At 35.4% G+C, this 22,537-nt stretch overlaps 1 protein-coding gene across 9 annotated transcripts in view; it reads right to left on the minus strand.

Annotated features, from left to right (window-relative positions):
• LOC141458909 (lachesin-like) overlaps positions 1-22,537 on the minus strand; it is a 551,804-nt gene that overhangs the window by 262,059 nt on the left and 267,208 nt on the right. For all 9 annotated transcript variants that reach the window (XM_074137481.1, XM_074137488.1, XM_074137483.1 and 6 more), the window contains one exon: positions 6,148-6,210. In XM_074137481.1, coding sequence (XP_073993582.1) covers positions 6,148-6,210 — 63 coding nt within the window. The remainder of the gene's footprint in view (positions 1-6,147; positions 6,211-22,537) is intronic.

The raw sequence follows: 22,537 nt of genomic DNA on the forward strand, positions 1-22,537 counted from the left end.
CCTTAAAATATCAACAAATTAAAACAGAACCATCCATTTCATAAAGTAGTTCTTCTAATGAAAGATTCCGACTACAACTTCCTGTCAGATTTCGTGGTGTTTCTTTGAGTTGTATTACCTTGGCTTTTTTTTTCTAGCATTTTACCTTTTCGAATCATAAAACTTTGATCATCAGTCCAAGAAATTGAATAAATGTTTAGTTTAATTAATCAAACTTAAGTATTCACTAATTGGAGTTACTGATAGGAAAATTAGTTTTATAAAAAAAAATAATAACTTAAAATAGTCTATCATAATTCACTATGATTTTCCGTACTGGTGTAAATATCTAGTGTTAAGCAAACATCTCTGCTGGCAATAAATAACACTTGTGATGTCATATGTGAGCGCATTGCAAGTGGCATAATTCATCTGAATATGACGTTTATAGTTCACCGAGTGGTCAGGCAAAAATAAATACAAAAAAAATTATAAAAATACTTTTAAAAAAAACAAAAATAGATACAATAGTTCCAGCCAGGGAAGGGATTAGCTATGAGGTTAGCATACTGGACTCCCACGCGGAGGTCCCGGGTTCGAATCCAGCAGCTGACCCTTAGATTTTCTCTTCCTAGGAGCTTCTTACAGCTCACTGTCCGGTGATGGACAGTGTTGTCTGTAACGAGAGAACACTGTCCGGAGGCCGGCAGTGCACTGGAAAAAGCTCCGAGCGCTAATGACCTCAGCTGTTGATGCAAAAAAAAAAAAAAAAAAAAAAAAAAAATAGTTCCAGCCGATTTGAACTAGTTCTGTTTTAATTGGTGCGAAAGATTCAAATCTCTTTCTCTAACTAAAATTCTCACATATGGTAACCTAACTTGTAACCTTACAGGAAACTGGAAAATGATTGGGCAGATTTCGTTCAAAAGAGTCCCAAAAGGTAGTTCCGTTTAAAAATACCATATTTTAACTTTCTCCGATATTCCGTATTTGAGTTAATGCTGCACATAAATGCATATTGATCAATTTGTAACACTTTTTCTGAACCTAAAATGGATACTACCAGTTAAATTCTAAATCTACACGATCACAAGACCAACTCTTCACTTAATAAGAGAAGATAAAAAAATTAAAATGATTGTGTTGAAAGTTTTTCAGTTACTAAATTCAATACAGTTAGCGGTGTAGTTCCTAGTTTCATTTTTAAAATTTCTCTTTAATCCCCTTGCGTTTGAACGTTAATGATGAAAAAGTTTATTCAAACTTTAATCAATAAGCTTCCGTGAATAGAATTAATGATGAATTGTAGCGTAGATCTATTGTTGTTCGCATAAATAATTTAGTTGGGACAAAATAGATTTGGTCTTTAGCTGAAAGCTTAAAGCGGAAAAATGGTGCCTTCCAAACAAAGCTTTTTGATACAATTATAAAAAAAAAAGCCATTATATTAGTTCTTTCTTAGCAAAGAATGGAATCGATTTGTTTCCTATAACTCTGTGCCATTGAATGCCAAGGAAGAGTTAATTAAACAATTTCTCGAATCTGTTTTTCGATTAACGGTAAGGAGCGCCTGTTTCTGAGCTCAAGTCTATCCGTTACTTCCGTAATTCATTGAGACTTAATAGGGATTATTATTATTGTTCTTCATGAGACTGGAGAGTTATTTACATCCTGCTCAGGAGTGACTTACATCCTATGCTATCAAAAAAAAAGCTCCATTGATCCATGTGATTCCTCAGTATGCCGATATTTGTGTTCATTTTGGAAGCTTTGGTTAAAATATTGGGTAGCTAATCGGTTCCAAAATAAAATAAAAAGCTATGCATGATATACTCGTATGTGTAGTTTGTGAGTACTTGGACAGTCAGAATATAAGCTTAGCTTGTGTTAAACCAGGTTATCTGCAGAAACATTAGGGTGAAGAAACGGTTAATTCTATTTCTCCTGAGCAGGAGTATCAAGTAATTATTTTTTAGAATTAGGTTTCTAGTCTGGGATTTAGGATTAGTCTGGATTAGTCTACTACAGTTAGGATTCTAGCCCGGGCGCTCGTTGGGACGGCAAGCACACACGGATTCGAAGCGAAGATTTAAAGGACACCGCTCATTAAAAGGCTCCTGGAGCTTTGGGCTAGAGAGGTAGTTACGTAGGGCCAATAAGTGGCACAGAAGTTAGAGCCATTAGCCTCTGCTGGATATGGACATCTCTTCTATTCGTCTCTCTGGCCCACTGACCGCGATTATAGACATGACACAGTCTGAATGGCCATGCCGACTCAATCTGGCCTTATTCTTCTTTTGGTGGGTGCAATAGGTTAAGAAACCTCTCATCAGGATATCCCGCAGTAGGTTAATTCCGCCGAGTGCGATCTGTAATAGGTCTTTTGTGTCCATGTGATTTCATTGCAATCGCTGGTTTGAGACTTAATAGTACAAAACTATAAGTTAGTTATCAATTTAAAGTACTAAATCGCGTACTTGATAGATGATTATATCTGATGGGTAGCCAATACTAAATGAAAATCTATGGTAACCATTTACCACAGTTACTCCTACTTAAACTTAAATGTTGCCACCGCATCCATAAATGAATGGCTTTATAGTTGCATCCTTACGGATGAATTCGGAGGATTGCCTATACTTATATAGCTCAACATGCAGATTGGAGGTCTGGACAGGATTTACAGCAAGATGATCTGTTAGGGTCATTTCTCAGACGCCTCTAGAAAGTATTTTGACTTGAGGGAGCATAAGGTTCAATATTTCTGGAACTGGCGAAGGTGAAACGATTTATTTTGCTTTTCCCATAAGGTTTGTCTTTGTTTTGTTCGCAGAGCCGTGAATGCTTGATGGTTCAAGTTGGGTTGTTATCCGGTACTTGGATACTTTTGGTTCAATAACTGGTTTAGAGGGCCGTGCTGGGGGAAACCGTGTATTATACAGCACAGGTTTTCGTTCTTTTCACATCTAAAAATACATTGGAATATTGTCAACGAAAAGAAATTAAAAAGCTATATTAAATATCAGAAACATGAAGTCGAGTAGATGACCGAAACTACCTTATTTTTGTGTACTATTGATGCCACTGAATAATACATGTAATAATTTTACTATATTTGATGTATTTTAAGCTTATCTTTAATTTAAAGGATTCAATCAGTGAGTGGAGGCCGGAGAAAACACAAGATGCAGTTTGAGAACCTCTGTTGTGCAGAAACACACTGGTGTTGTTGCAAAAAAAAATTGCAGTTATAAAAGAGGATTTTCACTACATTATTAAGAAAATTTGGGAATTTTATCTTTTATAGAAAAACAGAAAAAAAAAATTTGTCAAAATTGGTTGAGTTACGCTTTTTCTGTGCACTTTCTGACGATAAACCCTTATAACATACAACTGTCCTACCGGACACTTTTAATTAAAGAATTTGCAGTTGTTCACTGTTAGAAGATTTATAGTCTACAAATAGAATCACTAATCCATTTTTGTTCAATTTTCTTGGAGGAATACCGAAAGTGAAAAAATTCTAGCAATAATTGGTTTGAAAATACGATACATAATGTATTTAGTTTAGGATTACTGTTAAAGGATACATTGTTAATGGCAAGACTAACATTTTAAAGGACAAAAACAAAAAATAAATAAAATAATGAAACTCAGCTTTTGTTCTAGTAGAAAAATAAAATACATTCCGAAGCAGCACAACAGGAAATGAATTCAATTCCTTTATATAATTCTGTGATTACAAGGGAGGAATGGGAGTGATGAAGAGAAGCATTTTACAACCAATTCCTGATTCTTTACGCAACTCGTCGCTCTAATCCCATTCTCTGGCTCTTGTGTTGTTCCCCGCCTGGTCGTTCTTGTACTGTACTCCTGCCAATATAACTGCGGCAAAGTTATTTAGTGGTGAGCTAAAAGCCTGAAGAAGGGGAAAAAAAAAAGAAAAATAATAAAAAGGAAAGTGAAAAACTAGGAGAAATAAGGAAAAAAAAAAAAGTAGCTCGCTTCACGTCTTTTGCGAGTTATTTAAGCTGGTGTAAATAAATTGCCTACGGCTTGGTTGAAGTGAATTGGAAAAGATTCTCTCGCTGATGGAGGCGGCGCAAAGGGTGCAGCAGTTTTTTTTTTTTGTGGGGGGGGGGAGAAGAGGATGGTGAGTTAAGTTTGCAGAATGGTCGCGGCTTTGGGTTGTGCACACGAAGCCTTTCTTTACCCTTCGGCAGAGCCCTACATAGACAGAAAGCAGTCGGAAACAAGAGATTAATGACCCTAAACATAGTACTTGCGATTCTCCGTCCTCCATTCCTCTTGAGCAATGTATTCTACTTCGATTTTGTTTTTTATTACTTTAACAGTGCTTTCAAGTCTGTGTGCAGAAGCCTAAAAAATCCCACCTCTCGAACATATCCAATTCACTGCCTTTTAAATTCATTATTTTCATTCTTTTTTTGCTTAATATTTTATTTAAATGTATCTTCCCTTCCATAAGCCTCATTTCCAGGGCAATTATCTTTTCGCTAATAAAGCTCCAGGACGTTACCTTTCTTCCAAGTACTTCACTTATCGATATAGACACTCCTGATTTTGCTCTTGCTGTTATCTTCACACCCCTCCAGAAATGTGAATATTTACCTAAGCATTCCTCAACATTTCCTTTTCTTTTGGTCTCTGATAGAACGGGTACTTGAAATCCATATTTCGACAATTCATCTGTTAACAGATCCACTTATAACTCTGCATACTCCAGTACCTAAAAGTAATAGCTCTAGACTAGGGGTCGGCAACCCGCGGCTCGCGAGCCGCATGCGGCTCTTTTATCCAAATTTTGTGGCTCTTCAGCCTGTTCAAAATAAATTTTATATTTTAATTTTATTGAAACAAATGAAAATTTCATTTATTGAAGTACAGGTATTTTTTCAAAAAGAATTTTAAATGTGTTAGGTTTGAAATTGAATAGAATTATATTAAAAAAAAATACGTAATATATAGGACTGCCGCCATTTTCACTCAAATACAGTTTAGTTATTATTTATTTGTTTATTTACTTTGCAATATGTGAAAATAAATATATAAAACATTTAAATGTTATTGAATATCATAAAATAATAATTTGTGAACACAAATGATCTACAGAGTTGTTTACACTCTATCATCCTTGCGGCTCGGTGAGATTTATTAAAATTATTTAAGAAGAAATGGCTTTCTACCTAAAATAGGTTGCCGACCCCTGCCCTAAATTGTTTACCTGGTTGATACCGATTAAACCGACCATTTTCTCTACTTACAGGTCTTTTAGCATTGTATATTGCAAGAAAGACGGGGTTGATGGCCCGTCGCAACAATCCCTAACTAGAATGACCAGAAGGTTTGATTTTGGGGTACCTCTTCCTCTAGACGGCTCAGAGTCCTCTCTACTCTGGTACAAAGTAGGATAAAAGGAGGTAAAGGAGAGACAGGAAAAAAAACCTGAGTCCACGGACAGTAGACTCAGGATCTCTCTTTTAGTCGCCTCTTACGACAAGCAGAGATACTGTGGATGTATTCTTACTCCCCATCCACAGGGAGCTTCTCTTATCTCACTCTTCTCTTCATGGAAGTGGAAATCCACTATGCGGGTTCTAGCAAGAGTGTATGAGTGGTTCCTTAACTTTTTCCGCACAACCTTGATGACCAGGTGGATGTACAATCAAATAAAGACAATACCGACGCTCATTGAATTATATTTAGTCTGCGGAAGTAGCTTAACGCGTAACCACTGGTTTTAGCCTGTCTTAGGTTCACTCTCCTCACTAACAACGCAGGAATTTCCTTCGTTGACTAATACAACACTTCACAGACGATTGTACTCGAGGCAGTCAAAATGGATCTGGTTTTTAATGGATCTGTCATTCTTCAAGACTGTTTTAAACTGAACTCACTAACTAATCTATTTTTCGCCCTATTCATTTACTTATTTATTCTAGAAAGATTGCTTCCTTAAAAGAGTCTTACGTTAAGAACCCAACAACGAATTGAGACAAGGCCCAATTTTGAATCATCTACAACTTGCGCAGCAATTCTTAAAGTTAAAGGAGAATGTAATACAAAATATCTTACAAAATAATTGTTTAAAGCATATTTTGAAAGTTTAATTATTCTAAAATTTCAAAGTAATTAAGGAAATCTTACCATTGTTGAATTCTTCGACTGAAGAACTTAATGAATTCCCTTCATGGTTTTTTATTATTATCCCTGTGAACAAAAAGGAAATCAGTGATAATTATAATAAAAAAATTTAAATAAATAAAGATGAATCATAAGGTGAGCTCACAATGTAATTGTTAAATACTTGCTGACAATTGAAATAATTGCAAATTTTTACATTATTAAACATGTCAAAATAACAAATAAACTAACCCTACCATCAAAATTAATGAAATTACTGTGCCTAAGGCACAATTTTAACATAAAATTCAAATAAATGTGAAAGCTTTACAATGCTGTGAAACCTCGTTTTGCAGAAATCTTTCAAAAATTTTGGATTTTAGGGTTGTCACCTTGTTTTTGTTCTTGTATTCTTTAATCAGTAACAATCAGCGTATCATTTTGTTACAAGCAATTAGGGATGATAAGAAATGTATACAACGTACTCGAGGCTTGATAAGTTACCTAGTAGTAACACTCAAAACATGTTACTGTAAATTGACTCTCGACTTCAGAGAGAAGAACAGTGAGCATTGTCTTTTAAGACGTCTATCTGGAAGTGTCCTAGAAGAAAGATGTTGTTCTGTTGTTCTAGTGTGTTAGGATGAGACTGTATTTTATGATGGAATCAGATTTCTTTGAATCTTTTTCTGAATCAGGCACCGCTGTCGCTTAGAACAGCGACGAAAGAGATCCGGCACCATCTTCGATCAAAGATAGACGAGGAATAAAGGGGTAAAGCACAAGGGAAGCAGTGAAGAGAGGCTTGGGAAATACTAAAGGAAGATTCCCTACCGATCTGCCTAGGTCAACAGCTATTTTAAGTTAATAACAGGATATGGTTATTTTCAGAAGCATCTCCACCGAATTGGCATTTAGGACAACAGTACCTGGGTGCTTTGTGGTTGTACCTGTGGTGCTCACATGCTCCCCAACTACAGGATGTCCGGGACACTATACCCATGGATCCACACAAAAAAATAATATTAGGCATCGCAGGGCCGAAGTAGCTATTAGCCGTGAAGGCGTAGGATAAAAATAAGCTAGTGATTAATAGATTTGCTTTTTATTTAATATTTCATCAAATAATTTATTGAAAGGTTCTATAGAAAATTTTTAAAACGCGTTTACCATTTTTATGGACATAATCTCTCATTTGTGAGCTGCCATTAAGAGTAATTAGAAAACAATGTAAGCCCATGATGTCCAAATTAGAAAACCATTCCATTGTACAGTAGGTGTGGTTAACTGAATCTGTTAATGGCATATTGATGTAAAGAGTCTCGATTTGTGTAAAATGACAGATGTGTTATTAAATCAGCAAAACTAGTGTTGAAAAGTATTAACAGGTAGGCTAGAGTGATTAACAACAATTCAAAATACTTGCAGAGAGAGATATATATATTCACTCTTCTGCATCGGTTAGTTACTCCTATATAAATCTAGTGGCCTATTTGATCACCATTCTACCATTGTGATCGAATCCACAACCCTTCGTGATGACGACCATTACCCTGGGTGAGAGATAGATAGATAGAGGTTTGGGAACAGTATCACTAATGACCTAGCGCACGATGGGGTACCTGCTATAGCAATCCCCTTAGCACCCGCTTGGGGTATTGTCGGCACACCTGGGGAAATGGGCATTAACCAGCTTCTCTCCCCCCCCCCCCAGTAATTGTGGGATACAGAAAGGGGTTAATTTTATTTAAATTAATCGGGTGTATTCCCCGTGGTAGGGAATTTCAGTAGGAAAATGGTTTCGTTTCCATCATGCAGTGTGGTTTGATAGCGCAGTAGCAAACGTTTATATCGTACCAGGGATCCTGTACCCACTAATTACCAGAATTAACTAGATACCATCCTACATTACCAAGACCTCATTGTAGAACACAGAGAGCAACCTATTTCCTGTACTTAAAGGAATGAATCTCTTTCTCTTTAAATACTACTGGCCATGTTTTCCGGCTTGGGAGTTCTTGCTACTAAACTGGTCCCTCAAGGGCCTAATTCAAATATTTACAAAGAGCATTAGTTGTATGTAGTACTGAAAAGGACTCACCCATTGCGATTATGGCAAAAAAACATTTCCTCTTCCCCTTAATTGCTGCTTAATTATTCATCGTATATTTGACAAGATGGAGACTTGTTAATTTGGATAGATATGGAAGTTCATCTTGGAATAGCAACATTTTCAATTCGCCAGTATCCTAAAGTTTAGTAATATCCAATCACGCTGCAAGTTCTCGCTTGCCGGGAAAGCCACTCCCTTATCTGCACCTCTCCCTTCACCCCTTGGCAAACATCTTTCAAGGGTGGAAAATAAGTTAATTTGTGAATTTTATAGCAGTAAGCGGAAGTTAATAAAGTGTGTATATATGAGAGTTAGAAATGGAATACCCAAAATGCATTAGTATTTAAAAGGATGAAGGCCTAAACTTCTAAAGGGCTGGGCTAATTTGATCATTCAGTTTTCAAAGTGGGACTCCAGCAGACATTAAAATATCAACATGTTTACCAATTATCTACTTTCTTCTTTATTTTCAAGTTATAAATATTTTTTGGACGTTTAAAGAGTAACCATTAAATAAATAATTGAAAAATGACGATTCTTTTTCATATATATTTTTTTTTATCACGCAATAAATAAATGAAATACAGATTATTTGCAACCTCTTAAGCCTTTTCAAATTTGCATTTTCTGAAGTTTGACACACAAAAACTTGTCTGTGTAAACTCAGTCTCGGAAATCTGCGTAGTCGCAGATTTCCGAGATAAATTCTTTAGTGATAAATTGATCCTATTTTAGAATGTACCTTCTGTCTCATTATTTGGTTCTTCAGAAAGAATCATTTCTTTTATATTTAAAAAAAATAAAAAATAAATAAACACTAACAAAAAGAAAAGGGGGTGAGATAAATTATTGATGGAATTTAGTTTGTAAAAGCTAGAAGATGGATTATATTTCTGGCATTATCTTTTGGTTCAATTCCAAGATACAGCTTTTGTCGCCGAAATGTCTGAACTACAGAAGCCAGTTTACCATTTATTTAAACATATCACCAGGGACTTAGAAGCGCTCCACTCTCCATCTTTTTTTCCCGAGTCCAAGGCGTATCCAAAACTCTTAGTTGCCAGACAGAGGCTGTTACATGTGTGTATTACAACAGAACAGCCTCTTGTATTTACTCGTAAGTCCCTATCCACTCCATTCAGTGTAATATCTTTTCTTTTTTTGAAAGTGAATGTATTGTCGCCATGCAGATCTTCCATTATTTTGAATTTTCCTAACTACAAGATTTAAGAAAAAAGAAAATCTCTCTCGTTCTACTGCTTTACTCACGAATTTTCTTCTAACTCTAAACGTTTGAGTTATATTTATCACACCATTTTACGTCTTTAATCGAATTTTCAGGTGAAAATTGTAGATTTATGCGTTTTTAATCAAAATACAAAGTTTAAATTAAATTGTAGGGGCCATTCACCAAAAAAAAAATCTCTTTTATTAACCCTCTTTATTTAATTTACTAGAGCCTATTGGCTACAAGCAGTGATGGCATCCTATTGGTTCTAGGTAAGTGAATTGTTTTTACTCTTAAAAATCAAAGAATAGGTTCCGCCTAGATATCATTTAACTTTATAGAACCGGCTCCTAAAAATTTAGGATGCCATCGCTGGCAACTAGAAAATATTATTGCTTATTATCTATAAACATAATAAATTGAAAGAATTATAAGGGCCAATCCAACGAACGATCATGAGTCGGATAACTCAGGATACCGACGAAGTGTCCACGAAGGGGACAGAAAAGCCCTTTTCTATCGTGCAATCAGCTGATCGTGAGGCCATCGACTTTTCAGCCTTTAGAGGAGGATTTGAGGAAAGAGTAGTTTGGGACCGATTCTGAATGAGCGGGTTAAAGTGTTGGGTATGTTTGGAATGAAATTTGGTGTAATGGGATTTGGCTCCATAAAAACAATACGGATTTTTTTTGGTGAATTATCTGATTGCTTGCCAAGAAAGGTGTGTTAACGATTAATATTTTTGATTGGTGGGATTGGATAGGGTTAAGATTGGTGCGCTTAGCTGTACCCTTACAGTTCAAGCTCGAATTGGGGTTTAATAGTTTGTGTAGAATTTCTTTTTATTCGTTTGGAACAATTTGGATCGTTTGTCGGATGATCTTATGGATCCAACTAGTCAAGTATAAGGGTTCCACTTGAAGCATTTGTCGAACTAGAATCCGTGATATACCGCAGTTTATCTGCCGCAGGGATCTGGAATCAGGTTCAGATAGATTGGCAGGGAGTACTTTATGATTAAGGGTTGACCCTTAGTTGACCCTAGTTGACCTATTTTTCTCTATTTGCGAAACCAGGGTTCCAGGATGTGAAGAATGGATGGATGGGATTTACACAGGATCTGAATTCTAGGATAGGATGGCCAATTAATTTAAACCTTCGGCATACGAATAGAATAAATTGAGACATTCTTTCTGCCGAAAACTATACAAATTTTGCAAATTCAATTCCATATTTGTACCTTTCATTTAAGTGATATCCTCTCAATATATTTTAATAAATGGCTCCCTCTCACAGACAATAAGTGAAAATAAAAAAAAGCTCAATTTATGTACAGAAACATCAACTTCACAAAATTGATGAATATTGTCATTATTTATTGCAGCCAAAATTTAATTACCATATACTTAAAATGTTTAATAAAAATTCTAGTTTAATTACATGTTGTTGGATATATGAAATTTACATTGTCCCTCGCGTCCTTTTGTCCTGTAATTTTATATTAATCTTTAATCACATTTTTGATAAAACTGAATTATAAATTTTGTTTTTTTCATTAACTGTCAATTTCACTCTGTTAATTATTAAATTCCCATCAAAATTAATGTTAATTTAAAACTTAATTAAAATTTAAATAAATTAAACTTGATACTTTTTTGTTTTAAAATTAGGAAAGTTTATTTATTAAATTTTTATTTATTAAATTAAATTATTACTTAAAATAAATATTTATTCCTATAATAAATATGAAAACTTTTTTATTTTTTTGTGTTGAATTATTGTTTTTAATCACGGAAGTTAGGGTTTTTATCTCTTTGCGAGCAGATAAATAATCCAAGAGTTTTTTAAAACTCTCTCTCACCATGAATTACGTGTCCACCAATTTCTACTTAAATTGTGTGCCAAAAGGACATTGTTTGATCACGAAGTTTACTTTTTCCTAAAATATAAAATATATAAGTATTAAAGAATTTTTATATATATATATATATATATATATATATATATATTTTTAATTTATTTCGTTATTTACAATCTGTATAATATAATATGCAATAAGTAAATAGGGAGAATGAAGGATAGATGGATGCGTGAAAGGCAGGAGGAAAGAAACTGCCCAGAGGTAGCACTCTCTACAGAATATGATTTTTTGGCCTTCAGACTGCCATCAGCGATTCAGTCGACGCTTTTTGTTTGGGATGTCAGAGGAGGCGAGAAATTGTACTAGAGGATTGGAGCAAGTGGAGAGAGCAGTATGGAATTTTTGATATTTAGTCTTGACAGGTTGGTCTATGAAGGGAATGTTGAGGTCTTAGTGAAGAGTAAGGTTAGTCACCGTAGAAAGGAGCGTCACAGCTATCTGTCGGCAGTAGTTTTGATAGGAATATCTATAGAAATAGAAATAGAAATAGAAAAGAAATTTATTATTCTGGGACAATTGTCCCCTAAGAATAAATACAGGAACAAATAGAGGCCTTAACAGTTTGGCCTGTGTCAAAACGGAAAGTCGTAGAGAATGTTTTTAATTTAAGGCGCGTCAGTATCCAATATTTAAGGTGTTTTAGTGACTTCCGGCCATCATTAGGCTGTAAAGCATGTAAGACAGTGATTCTCAACCAATGTGCCGCCCAAATTTTAGAAATGCATACAATAAAAATTATATATTAAATGTAGAAGACGATGTGAGAGTAGCATCATCATTTATACGACCAAATATAAACGAAATTATCAAAAAACATCAAGCTCAAATTTCTCATTAAAAGTATTCTTATTATTAACTTGTAATTAATCCCTTACTAAACATGTACTGTTGTTTCTGTAGTAGGTACATATTATTTTATTTTATACTGAAAATAAACAAACTATTTACTACACAGTGTATTATGGATAAGTAAAATACTTTTAAACTTATCTTATTGTTAGTGTACCGCCAAATTTTGAAATTGTTAAAAGTGTGCCGCGACAAAAAAAATAGAATAGAATAGAAATAGAAAAGAAATTTATTATTCTGGGGCAATTGTCCCCTAAGAATAAATACAGGAACAGATAGAGGCCTTAACAGTTTGGCCTGTGATTAAACAGAAAACAAATAAGTATTTACAAAAAGTGAAAATAAAAATAACAGCAGAAATTAAGGAGATAAATTAAAACAATTAGAATTTCGGAGGAAGCTGAATAGAGACGAGATAACTGAATAGACGGGATTTAAAGATTGATAGGGTAGGAGCATGGCGGACAGATGATGGCAAGGAGTTCCAGAGAGAGGTGGCACGTATAAGGAAGGACTTGTCAAAGGATGAGGTACGGTGAGATTGAATATAGAGATCAGATGAGCGAGATCTAGTGTTACGGGAATGTATCGAGGATTTAAACTTAAGGAGATGAAAAATATAGGAAGGCCTTTGAGACTGGATGACTTGAAAAAGGAAAGAAGCCAAAAAATATTAGCGGCGATAGACAGGAAAAAGCCACTTCAACTCATCGTAGCAGTGCGAAATGCGAGAGTCTCTGGAAATGCTGAAAATAAATCTTATGAAGCAGTTCATGAGGCGCTTGAGCTTAGCTCCAATATCACCAGAAAGACCGCCATACACTAAACAACCATAGTCGAAATGGGGGAATATAAGAGAGGAAACAAGGAGTTGCCGGGTCTTAATTGGAAAAAGGTGACGGGAACTATTAAACTGCTTTTTATTTAACTATACAGTCTTTTTTGGAAATCAGGTTCTGATAAATTGTAGCACGAAATAAGAGATGACTAGGACTGGCTAGTGAGGCTAGAGAGTCACTGACGATGAACCAAAACCATGTTTGAAAGTGAAATGCCTTTCTTTTTTTATGACTTGGATTAGAAATCTGGTCAGCCCTGGCAAGATGGAAGTTGTTTGTTGGAGTTAATAGAAAAGTTTTCGATAGACCGAATTCGAGAATAATTTTATGAAGTGAAAAAAATCCATTGAGAAAAGAGATAATTTCTGTTGGGGAATTTTCCTCAAAACACAATTCATGTACATTTACAATGGAGTTCCCGTGAATGCATACAAACAAACCTGAAGGGACACCGTAAAAAGGCGAGAATTTCTGACGAGAATACAAACTCGAAAAACTGCACGTTTACAACTATTTCGTTTTTTACATATAAAAGAACTTAACAAAAGACTCTTATATCTTCTTTTTACTGCGACCTATTTGGTCATACGGCAGCGAAGTATGGAGGATCTACTAAACGTTCCCATTCTTTACCCTATCAGACTTTACAGTCCAAAAATACTACGAAAACTACTTAACGCTCCATTCTATATTTCTAACCTCACCATCCATAATGACCTCAAAATCCCTTTCATTAACGACCTTACTAAAACTAGTTTTCCTCAAATTTCATTCCACTCTACAGCAGCTCATCCTAACCCTCTTACAGAACACCTCTATCTTCCTCCACATTACCAGGTAATCCTCTAAGGAGATTGAAGAGAAGATGGCCTCATAATCTACTCTTATCGTGAGAGCAGTATAGCAAGAGCACGTTACTGGAGTGACACCACTGCCTTCTCCACTCGTGATTTTCTTTTATTTTTTGCTATCAGGTACCACATTTGCTTGTTGCAACAATCGTTGCAGTTGTAAATTCCAATAAAAGATTTTAAAAACAAATATATAAATGTATATAAAGAGAGAAAGTAGTTTGTCAGGCCAATGAATAGTTTCAAATTTTACCCAAAATTTAAAAACCAAAAATAAAAAGAAATTTGAAGATAAATGCCGTGCACGCCTTGCAGTCAAGAAAAATAAGCCTCTTTATACCAACTTATTAAACTTAAATCATAATCCGAGAAGCCTTGAAACTGATCTTCATCGAGATTAGACAAGATAATAAATTTTATTAAAATAATAATAGCAGTCTACCAAGAAATCATGATGTCTTTACACAAAGAAAGGGAGAAATAAGATAAAACAAAAGCTGCCTGTGAGTTGCATCAAAAGCGCAAGTAAAGCGGTGAGCTGCAATGTCTTAACAACTAAACTTGACGTTTGATTAGTGTTATCACTGCAATCTAACCATGAGTAGATATATGCGAATACATTGTGGTCTCCTTTATTCCACTTCAAAAACAAGAGTTCTTAATTACCCAATAAATTTACTGCGGTCCAAGCTAATCTTATTTTTGGACGGAATATAAATTCTCACTTCTGAGAAATCTTTTTTTTTTGGTAACATAACCCGAACTCTTGGTAACCATAAGTTTTGCTTTTGTTTAAAGCACACACAATATATACTTTGTATTTAATTCAAGGCATAAAGATCACCCAATAAATAGGGGGCCAGTTAAGATGGTCCCTTTTATCTCATTCCTGCTAAATTGTCTATAACTTAAGATCCTTGTCAGATAAAAGGAAGCCATTTAAGAGTAAAGTGCGGAGGTTTTCCAATATTTCACCAGCTTAATGACCTCTTTGATATCATTTATTAGCGTGGAAAATTGGTTTTTCTTCTTAATTAAAAGGATAGAATTTTGTTAAAATAAAGATCATTGACTTTAAAATCATCCGGTAATAGTTTCGATTTTCTAATTTCATCAAATCACGATTTACAATTCTACAAAAGTTGAGAAAATGTTCCAAAGTTGAATGATGGTGATTTTATTTCTTTAAGCCAATGGAGATAATTGGCTCCCGGAGCTTTCTTAGTACACTGACTATCTCCGAATAGGGTTCCGCAATAGGGACAACTCTTTCCATTACAATTAAGTGAACTGTAGAGGTTCCAAGAAGGTAAAAAATTTAATGGTATCCACCTGAAATCTAGTATTCTAAGTATTCAGCTAATCTGTACTCTAATTTACTCAAGGTCCTCCTAAATTTTACTACGGCCTCCGGAAAGAGGGAACACAACAGACCAAGTTAAGATCCACAGATCTGTATTATAAATTTTGGTTAATAAATTAATTATCTTCAAAAAATTTACATCATCTTATATCTCTAGAAGTTTTTTGGACCGATAATCCATGTATCCAGAGTTCACAAACATCGCGCTTACATAACTTCGTAGGCGCCACGCTAGCCGAGCGGCTTATAAGCGAGACCTGTAAAGCTAATATGTATTGTGGTACTGGGTTCGATTCCCCGGGGCCTAGGCCTTGCATTTTATTTAATGGTTAATATGAGGAATTTAATAGTATGATTGCTAGTCGCCTCCATCCACGAGACCTAATTCGGTAGTTAGACGTAAAGCAAGCCTGAAAAACTTTTTACTTTACTTTACTTTTTACATAACTTTGCATACCAACGTAATCTAGCTTTTACCATTAAAATATGTCAGCTAAAATAACTTCCTACGGCAAGTTCCATCAAGTATGATATGCTGTGCATCATTTTTGTTAGACACCTTTGTAGTAATCGAATGTAATCTACCGTACGTTTTTTCTTTTTTTATTTTAAACGCCTTTTTTTTCCAGGCAATTCCAGAATATTTTGCATCCTGTTTGTTAAATGTAAGTTCCTACAAACTGTCTGACAATCAATTTCAATTAAAAGCTAGTCACAAATTCCATAACATAGACCACTTAATGGTACTATCAATCAGTAATTATATAGCAAATGGATTATTATAAATAGATATGGACGTATTTAAATTAATACGAGTATCTTATCTATAATACATAATGTAATATGAAATATGCCAAAACAGATCAAATTCCCATGTAATGATGAAGATTTTATGTTGAATTTCAAGACGGATAATGTGTTGATGTTCGCACTTAGCTCTATATTTGTATTTGTTGTCTTGAGTGTTATCAAAACTTCTACGTTGCCAGATTATACAGTTTGTAACCGTACATTAAGCTAGAAAAGAAAAACGTAGAAGCCATCTTTGAGGAAGTCCTAAAGAAAATGGTCGGTGGAGGAAACGATCCAATGAAGCGGTACATCTGGATGAGCAAGTTAGATCAAAACCTTATCGTGGCACTTAAAAGAAATTATAAAAATTCAGCTTTCTGAACTTTTCCATTTTTTGAGTTAGATGGGTACAGACACATGCAGAAACAGAGAACGAATTTTAAAAACTAGGTGAAATATTGCATACTTTGGTATTTCTCCTGGCCTTCGGTTTCCTTCCCACAAATGCATCCCCATGAAACCAGGCACATCCTGGGGCTGAGGATAGTGGTACTGCCATCAGATAGCTGCGAAATAAGCAGGCACCGCCTAGCGAATAAGCAGTCGCAGACAAGGGAAAGCACATCAGAGGGGAGATGGGCTACTGGTGACGCAGCCAGACCTTCAAAGTAGCCTCATAATCCGATTGGCGAGTTAGGGCCGTCTCTTTTAAGCTAAGCGCTTTGTCGGAGGGGGGAATGGTCCTCTATAGCCTTGGTCTTTGGCAGCCATCTAAGGGAAGGAAATCCCTGACAGAAAAACCCTGGCCTTTCACAGGTTGGAGGTTGGGCGAAGGGTTAACAGATCCTCCTCAAAAAAAAAATTGGTTGTTATGAACTCGCAAAGTACAGTTGCGGTGCTAAAGAAGGCCAAGGTTCTTAAAGGGCCGGAGCGCCCTATAATAAGTTCTTGTCAAAATATCAAATTACAAACTCTGCATGATTGTTTCAAAACTTTCTCTTACAAGTAGAGTATATATGTTAGAATGAAATTAAAGGTTATTTAGTGAAAACGACGATATTCTTGATTTTACTCAGTAAAAAGGTAAATTGTAAACTCTAAAATAAGCGAAGTAATTAAGTATACAAAAAAAGAGGAAAGTTATTTCTGCTTTAAAAGTGAGAAAGATTATGGCAGCCAAGTTTCTTCATTAAAAAATAAGTCTTTATTGTGGATTTTCTGGAAACAATTCCCTCTGAGTTATATAAATGTTTATGTGGACGAGTGAGGTGAGAGAGATTCTGGCCTGTCGTTACGTCAGCACCCCATGAGAGTCTTGGCTTGGCGGCGGGTTGGCTAAAGAAGTGAGTTGGACCTACTGGCAGTGGAAGAGTACGAAGAGCAACACTACAGCACTGTTCTGGCAGGAGAGATAGAGGTGGCGACGGGCGGAAGCGTTGCATTATGGATTTATGAAGCTAGAAGACTGGCGGTGGTATAAATCCACTTGTTCCTACCGGTAGAGTATACAGAAGGCCCGGGCTAAATTTCACAAGGGCATGCTGCCTTCCTTGTACAACGTACTTTACAAATCCACTCCTGGCCGTGCCCTTACTGGGCCCTGCAACCCTACACCGAATCTTCACCTCAAAACGCCCCCGCTTGGGCTTCCCAGTATTGACATTGAGGCAACGTGGGTCTTATACTTCTCTTAACTTCGCTTGCTCCCCTTCACTCTCTGCATACCCCCTTCTAGGAAGACTTGGCGTTACACCCCCAAGCCCCCAGTGCGCGTTTTCTAAACCCAACCTCCAGTCAAATAGCTAAACATCCCCTCTCCACAACTTTACCCAGGTAACTGTTTTAATAGATTAATTTATTATTTATTAGGAGTTAATTGATGATTTGGTTTATGTGGAGGGAGTTGTCCCTAGTATGGAGTTGGTGATGAGATAGTCAGCGAGAGAACTGCTCTTTAAGCAGCATCCAATCTGTAACTCGTCCTACCATGCCCCTTCCAGCACACTATCCAGTTACGCCACTAACACATAATTTGCCAGCCCTTCTAACCTTCCATAATATTAATTAAATTCTAAATGGAATTTATTGTCTTTAACCCAGGATACACGACACAGTAATTACAGACTCCATTTTAATATCTAAAAATGAATTATAATCTAATACCCTTAATAGCATTCTTAAATACTACGTAATAAAATTAGTATTATATTAATAATAAAATGATTTATTGCGTAATATAATAAAAAAAAAATCATGGTATTCATCTACAAATGAAGGCTTGATGAGCAGGAGGAGAGAAACTACCCAGCGGTAGCACTCTACAGGATATGAATGATTTTTGAGGTCTTCAGACTACAAGGAGGTCGGTCGCGGGGCCATTGGTGATCCAATCGGTGAGAGAATGCATGAAATAGAGCAAGTAGAGAGAACAGATTCGGAACTTTTCGATCTTTCGTCTTGGCGAGTCTATGAAGGGAATGTTGAGGTTGTAGTGAAGAGCCAGGTTAGTAATCGTAAAAAGGAGCGTCAGCTATCTGTCGAAGTAGTTTTGACTGAAATGTTTGTACTGTTTGTCGGTTTGGCTGAACCGAACCCAAGCTCTAGTCCGTAAATCAACATAGGTTTGAGGATTGTACTGTATATGAACCGTTATTGTTATCAACCCGTTGAGTTCTATGGGGCAATTTTGAGCGATGTCCAAGTAATCTGTAAAGCATTTCGCACTCCTCATTGCTTGCCTTTTAAGTCTAGTGTGTAGGTTCCCCGTGAGTCGTTTGTCTGTGACTCCGATTTACTTATTATGTATATACAGATTGTAAATAACGAAATCAATTTTTAGAAAAAAATGCGAAGTTATTTACAAACAAAAATTATATATGTAGATAACTGCACATTACATCGATATGACTTTTCTAGAATGATCCTACCACCGAATGACCTAAAAAGAATTTCGCTAGGAAGAATGTTCTGAAGATTTTGATCTATAAAGGTTGTAATGCAGGTCAGAAGTTTGGATTAGAGACAAACCTAATAAACGATTCAGAACAATGAAGTAAGCCTGCTAATCACTATCTACTCACCTTAATCCAAGCTGCTATTGGCAATTCTTTATGTCAATGCACATCGCTCGAGGATACAAACCGTCAGACTTCACCATAAAGCCATACTGATTGGTGATAGAGCAAGACCACAATAGATTACGTCAAGTCATGCCCTTCACGTAATGCACCCTTTGGTTTGATCACCCAACACCAACCGTTCGTCCCATTTTTGTAGATGGACCATATTCCTGAGGCATACACCAAATATAGACGAAGAACGGTGTGGGGAAAAGTTGGCGTAGGACCTCCATCTCTTTCAGGTGATTTTTAAAATCCATTGATCCACCTTCGTACTACAGCGTCATGTAGAGTAACAGAATAAAGAGTTATGTAACCAACAAAGATCCTAGATCCTAATGTGTCCTGACAGAACAGGATTTCGAGAAGAATAATATTTTAAGCTGCCCCTTGGAAATCTAAATCTTACTGGGAACAGTAAGACTTAAATAAATATTCTTTCTTTCTGTAGAGTAACCTCTTTTTTTGTGCTTTCTGTGAAATATCTTTGCTGACGCAAGCCCCCCTAATACCCAAGAATTCGGGGAAATTTTCAAACTTGTAACTTCCTTCTTAGACATGCTCTTTCAAGGTTAGGTCGATACAAAGAAATAACTACTACGTCATAAACAACAACTTCACAATAACAAAACAAAATTTTCCTCCAGTATTTTTAGTAATTATATTTAAGTAGACAAACAAATTCTAGTTACCCCCCCCCCCTCAAAAAAAACAAAGCTTGAAATCCCCAAATAAGGAGGGAGCTAGGAGTAGAATATTATTGGGAAGAGAAAACACAACAATGGCCATAACAAAAACAAGCAGTTATAGTGAGGAGGGATTGGCGAGGGCCAATGTTCCCCTCAAAGAGATTACCAGAAATATCTTCCCAAGGATTACGAGGCCCCTCATGTGTTCTTGTTTTGATTGGCCGACTACTGCTAAATGTGTTTTATAAATCGATTTCCTGTAAACACATTAGAGGGATGTTTCCGGTTGTTTTGATTCCTTTTATATTTGTAAAAGTAAATTTGATCACTACATTCTTTAATTTAAAAATAATATAAATAAAGTAATAACAATCTAAGCTGAGTGAATAATTCAGTGTTGCCAATCTAGTTGAAAAGGTAATGTAACATAAGTAACTGAACTAACACACTTGTGAAACATATGTTCAGTGAAATCGTTCTAGTAAATGGCTTAATTTGACCTGCCAAGCTTATGCTATATTTCCTATGCTATATATTTAAAAATGTCAACTACTTCTGATTTTAGATTCACTTTCTCAAACAAATGTAAGAAGAAAAAGTTTTAGAAAGAAGATTGATTCATATTTCAGTTCGTCTTGATAACTCAGCTCTATTACCCATAATTCAAGACTCATGTTTGGATATTTTTGATCACGATGTATAATATTTTGTAGGTTACGATATAGCGCTGTCTTACGGTACTATTTCTTTTAACAATCACAGTCCAGAAGTTAATAGAGGCCCAGGAATGATTCAAGTTTAAGCAGTACACGTTTAGAGTATTCCCAATTCAGTGCTGTGCAGCTGTACAGCTCTGATAGAAAGAAACGGGTGCATAGCTGTTTTCGGTTCTAAACAAGACCATTTCAGCGTTTGCTAGAGTGAGACGTAGGTTGTGGGAAACAAAGAGCCTAACAAAGATATTAGTTCCATTCTTTGTGAACAGTCAGTGGAGATACTGAAGGAAATACAAATAATTGTCGACTATTACGAAAAAAACTTCGTATGTGTCCCTTCAAATAATTCCTCCTGGCCCATATTTAATTCCCTCACTCAAAAATTAAAATCCCTCCAATAACTAGAGCATGATTACAGAACTTGCTTTTTTAATAAATTAATACAGCATCTAGATTTTTCAAGAATGAATTCAAGTTAATTGTGAGTTTAAAGTAAATATAACCTATTATAAATTCAACATTTTTCAACTGAATCAGAATAAAGAGCCAATATTTACAGGAATTTAATAGTTTTATTTTAATTATACTCTTCCTGAAGAAGTGTGCGAGGCCTCCACTTGCTCTGCCTAGTGTTTTCTCTTTTACAACAGGAACTGATAAAATATGAAATGCATTCAAAAAATTAGGAACTAGATTTATATTATTAGGAACATGAGTTTCATGAACGCATAGAATATCACTATCATTAAACAGATACAAACTGTCAAATAAATTATTGTAGCCATTTACGTTCCAAAATAAAGATAGAAATCAAATTTACCTTAGTTGTTAGATTTTCAGTTTTGTGTAATAATTTACACTCTTTAAATAGTAAACCAGATTTAAAAATCAACTTTTTCCTTGCCGTTATTAAGTTTGGTAGAGATGTTGTTCCTACTTCTTCCTCTTTCTTTTGAGTGGACCACCGATGTTAGGTTGCGAGCCGGAAAAATCCGATTCCACATTACTTTCTTGGTCTGCTCTCATGAGGATTTATTCTTGATGCCTGATAACAGAGACTCGTAACTCTTCTGGCGCTCTAATACTCAAAGTTTTTGCTTGTTTTGATTGACGATTCCAACAGACGATTGTTATTAAACCAAAACATGTTTCAGTAATCCTGAACGCTGAAGAGTTTTCGCTAAACAAATGATAGCTATACAAGAAAGGAAACATCGTAACCTTTATAAAAAATAAAAGATCACCTTCGCTTCTTAGGTGATAGTGGAGAGGAACGGACAAAGTCAGACTGCCCTAAAAGAGATTCCTCTCTGCGATCCTCCTGGTGCAGCTTGCCGATAAGGAGACGTCATTTGACGTCTCCCAGATGATCTCATCTCAATAGGTGTTAGAGAGGTGAGGAGAATTGAAGGCTAAAGACAGAGATGTATGGCAGAAGCTTGAGGATCCTTTTAAAACTGTCGCGCTATAGATAGATAGGTGCGCTAGGCTAGCCTAATAAAGCTGGCCGTAATTATAACTTTATTAGATAGATAGATAGACAGATAGATAATATTCTGTATTTAGTGTATATATAAAAATTACAGGGGTTCTGTGTTACATGGGATATTTTACAAAAGTTTAACTGATAAAATAATAATATAAATTGGAATAGTAAACATAATAATAGCTGTGGTGGCAACTTAAAAATAAAAATGAATATTAATAAAAATAAAAGAAAAATAATAGTTTTTCCACAAGAACAGATAAAAAATAAAATAAAACAAATTGAAAACAAACATTGCAAATAAAAATATTCTCAATACATTAATTTTACTTAAATTTTGCTCAATACTTAAACTTAAAAATAAAAATGTAAACAAAAATAATGACCATAATTTTTCAATGGATTTATAAATTTCTTTACATATTTAATAAAATTAATTGCCCCTACT

This window comes from Rhodnius prolixus, unplaced genomic scaffold, assembly GCF_049639745.1.
Source record: "Rhodnius prolixus isolate KJV_2025 unplaced genomic scaffold, Rpr scaffold_5, whole genome shotgun sequence".
Taxonomy (NCBI): Eukaryota; Metazoa; Arthropoda; class Insecta; order Hemiptera; family Reduviidae; genus Rhodnius; species Rhodnius prolixus.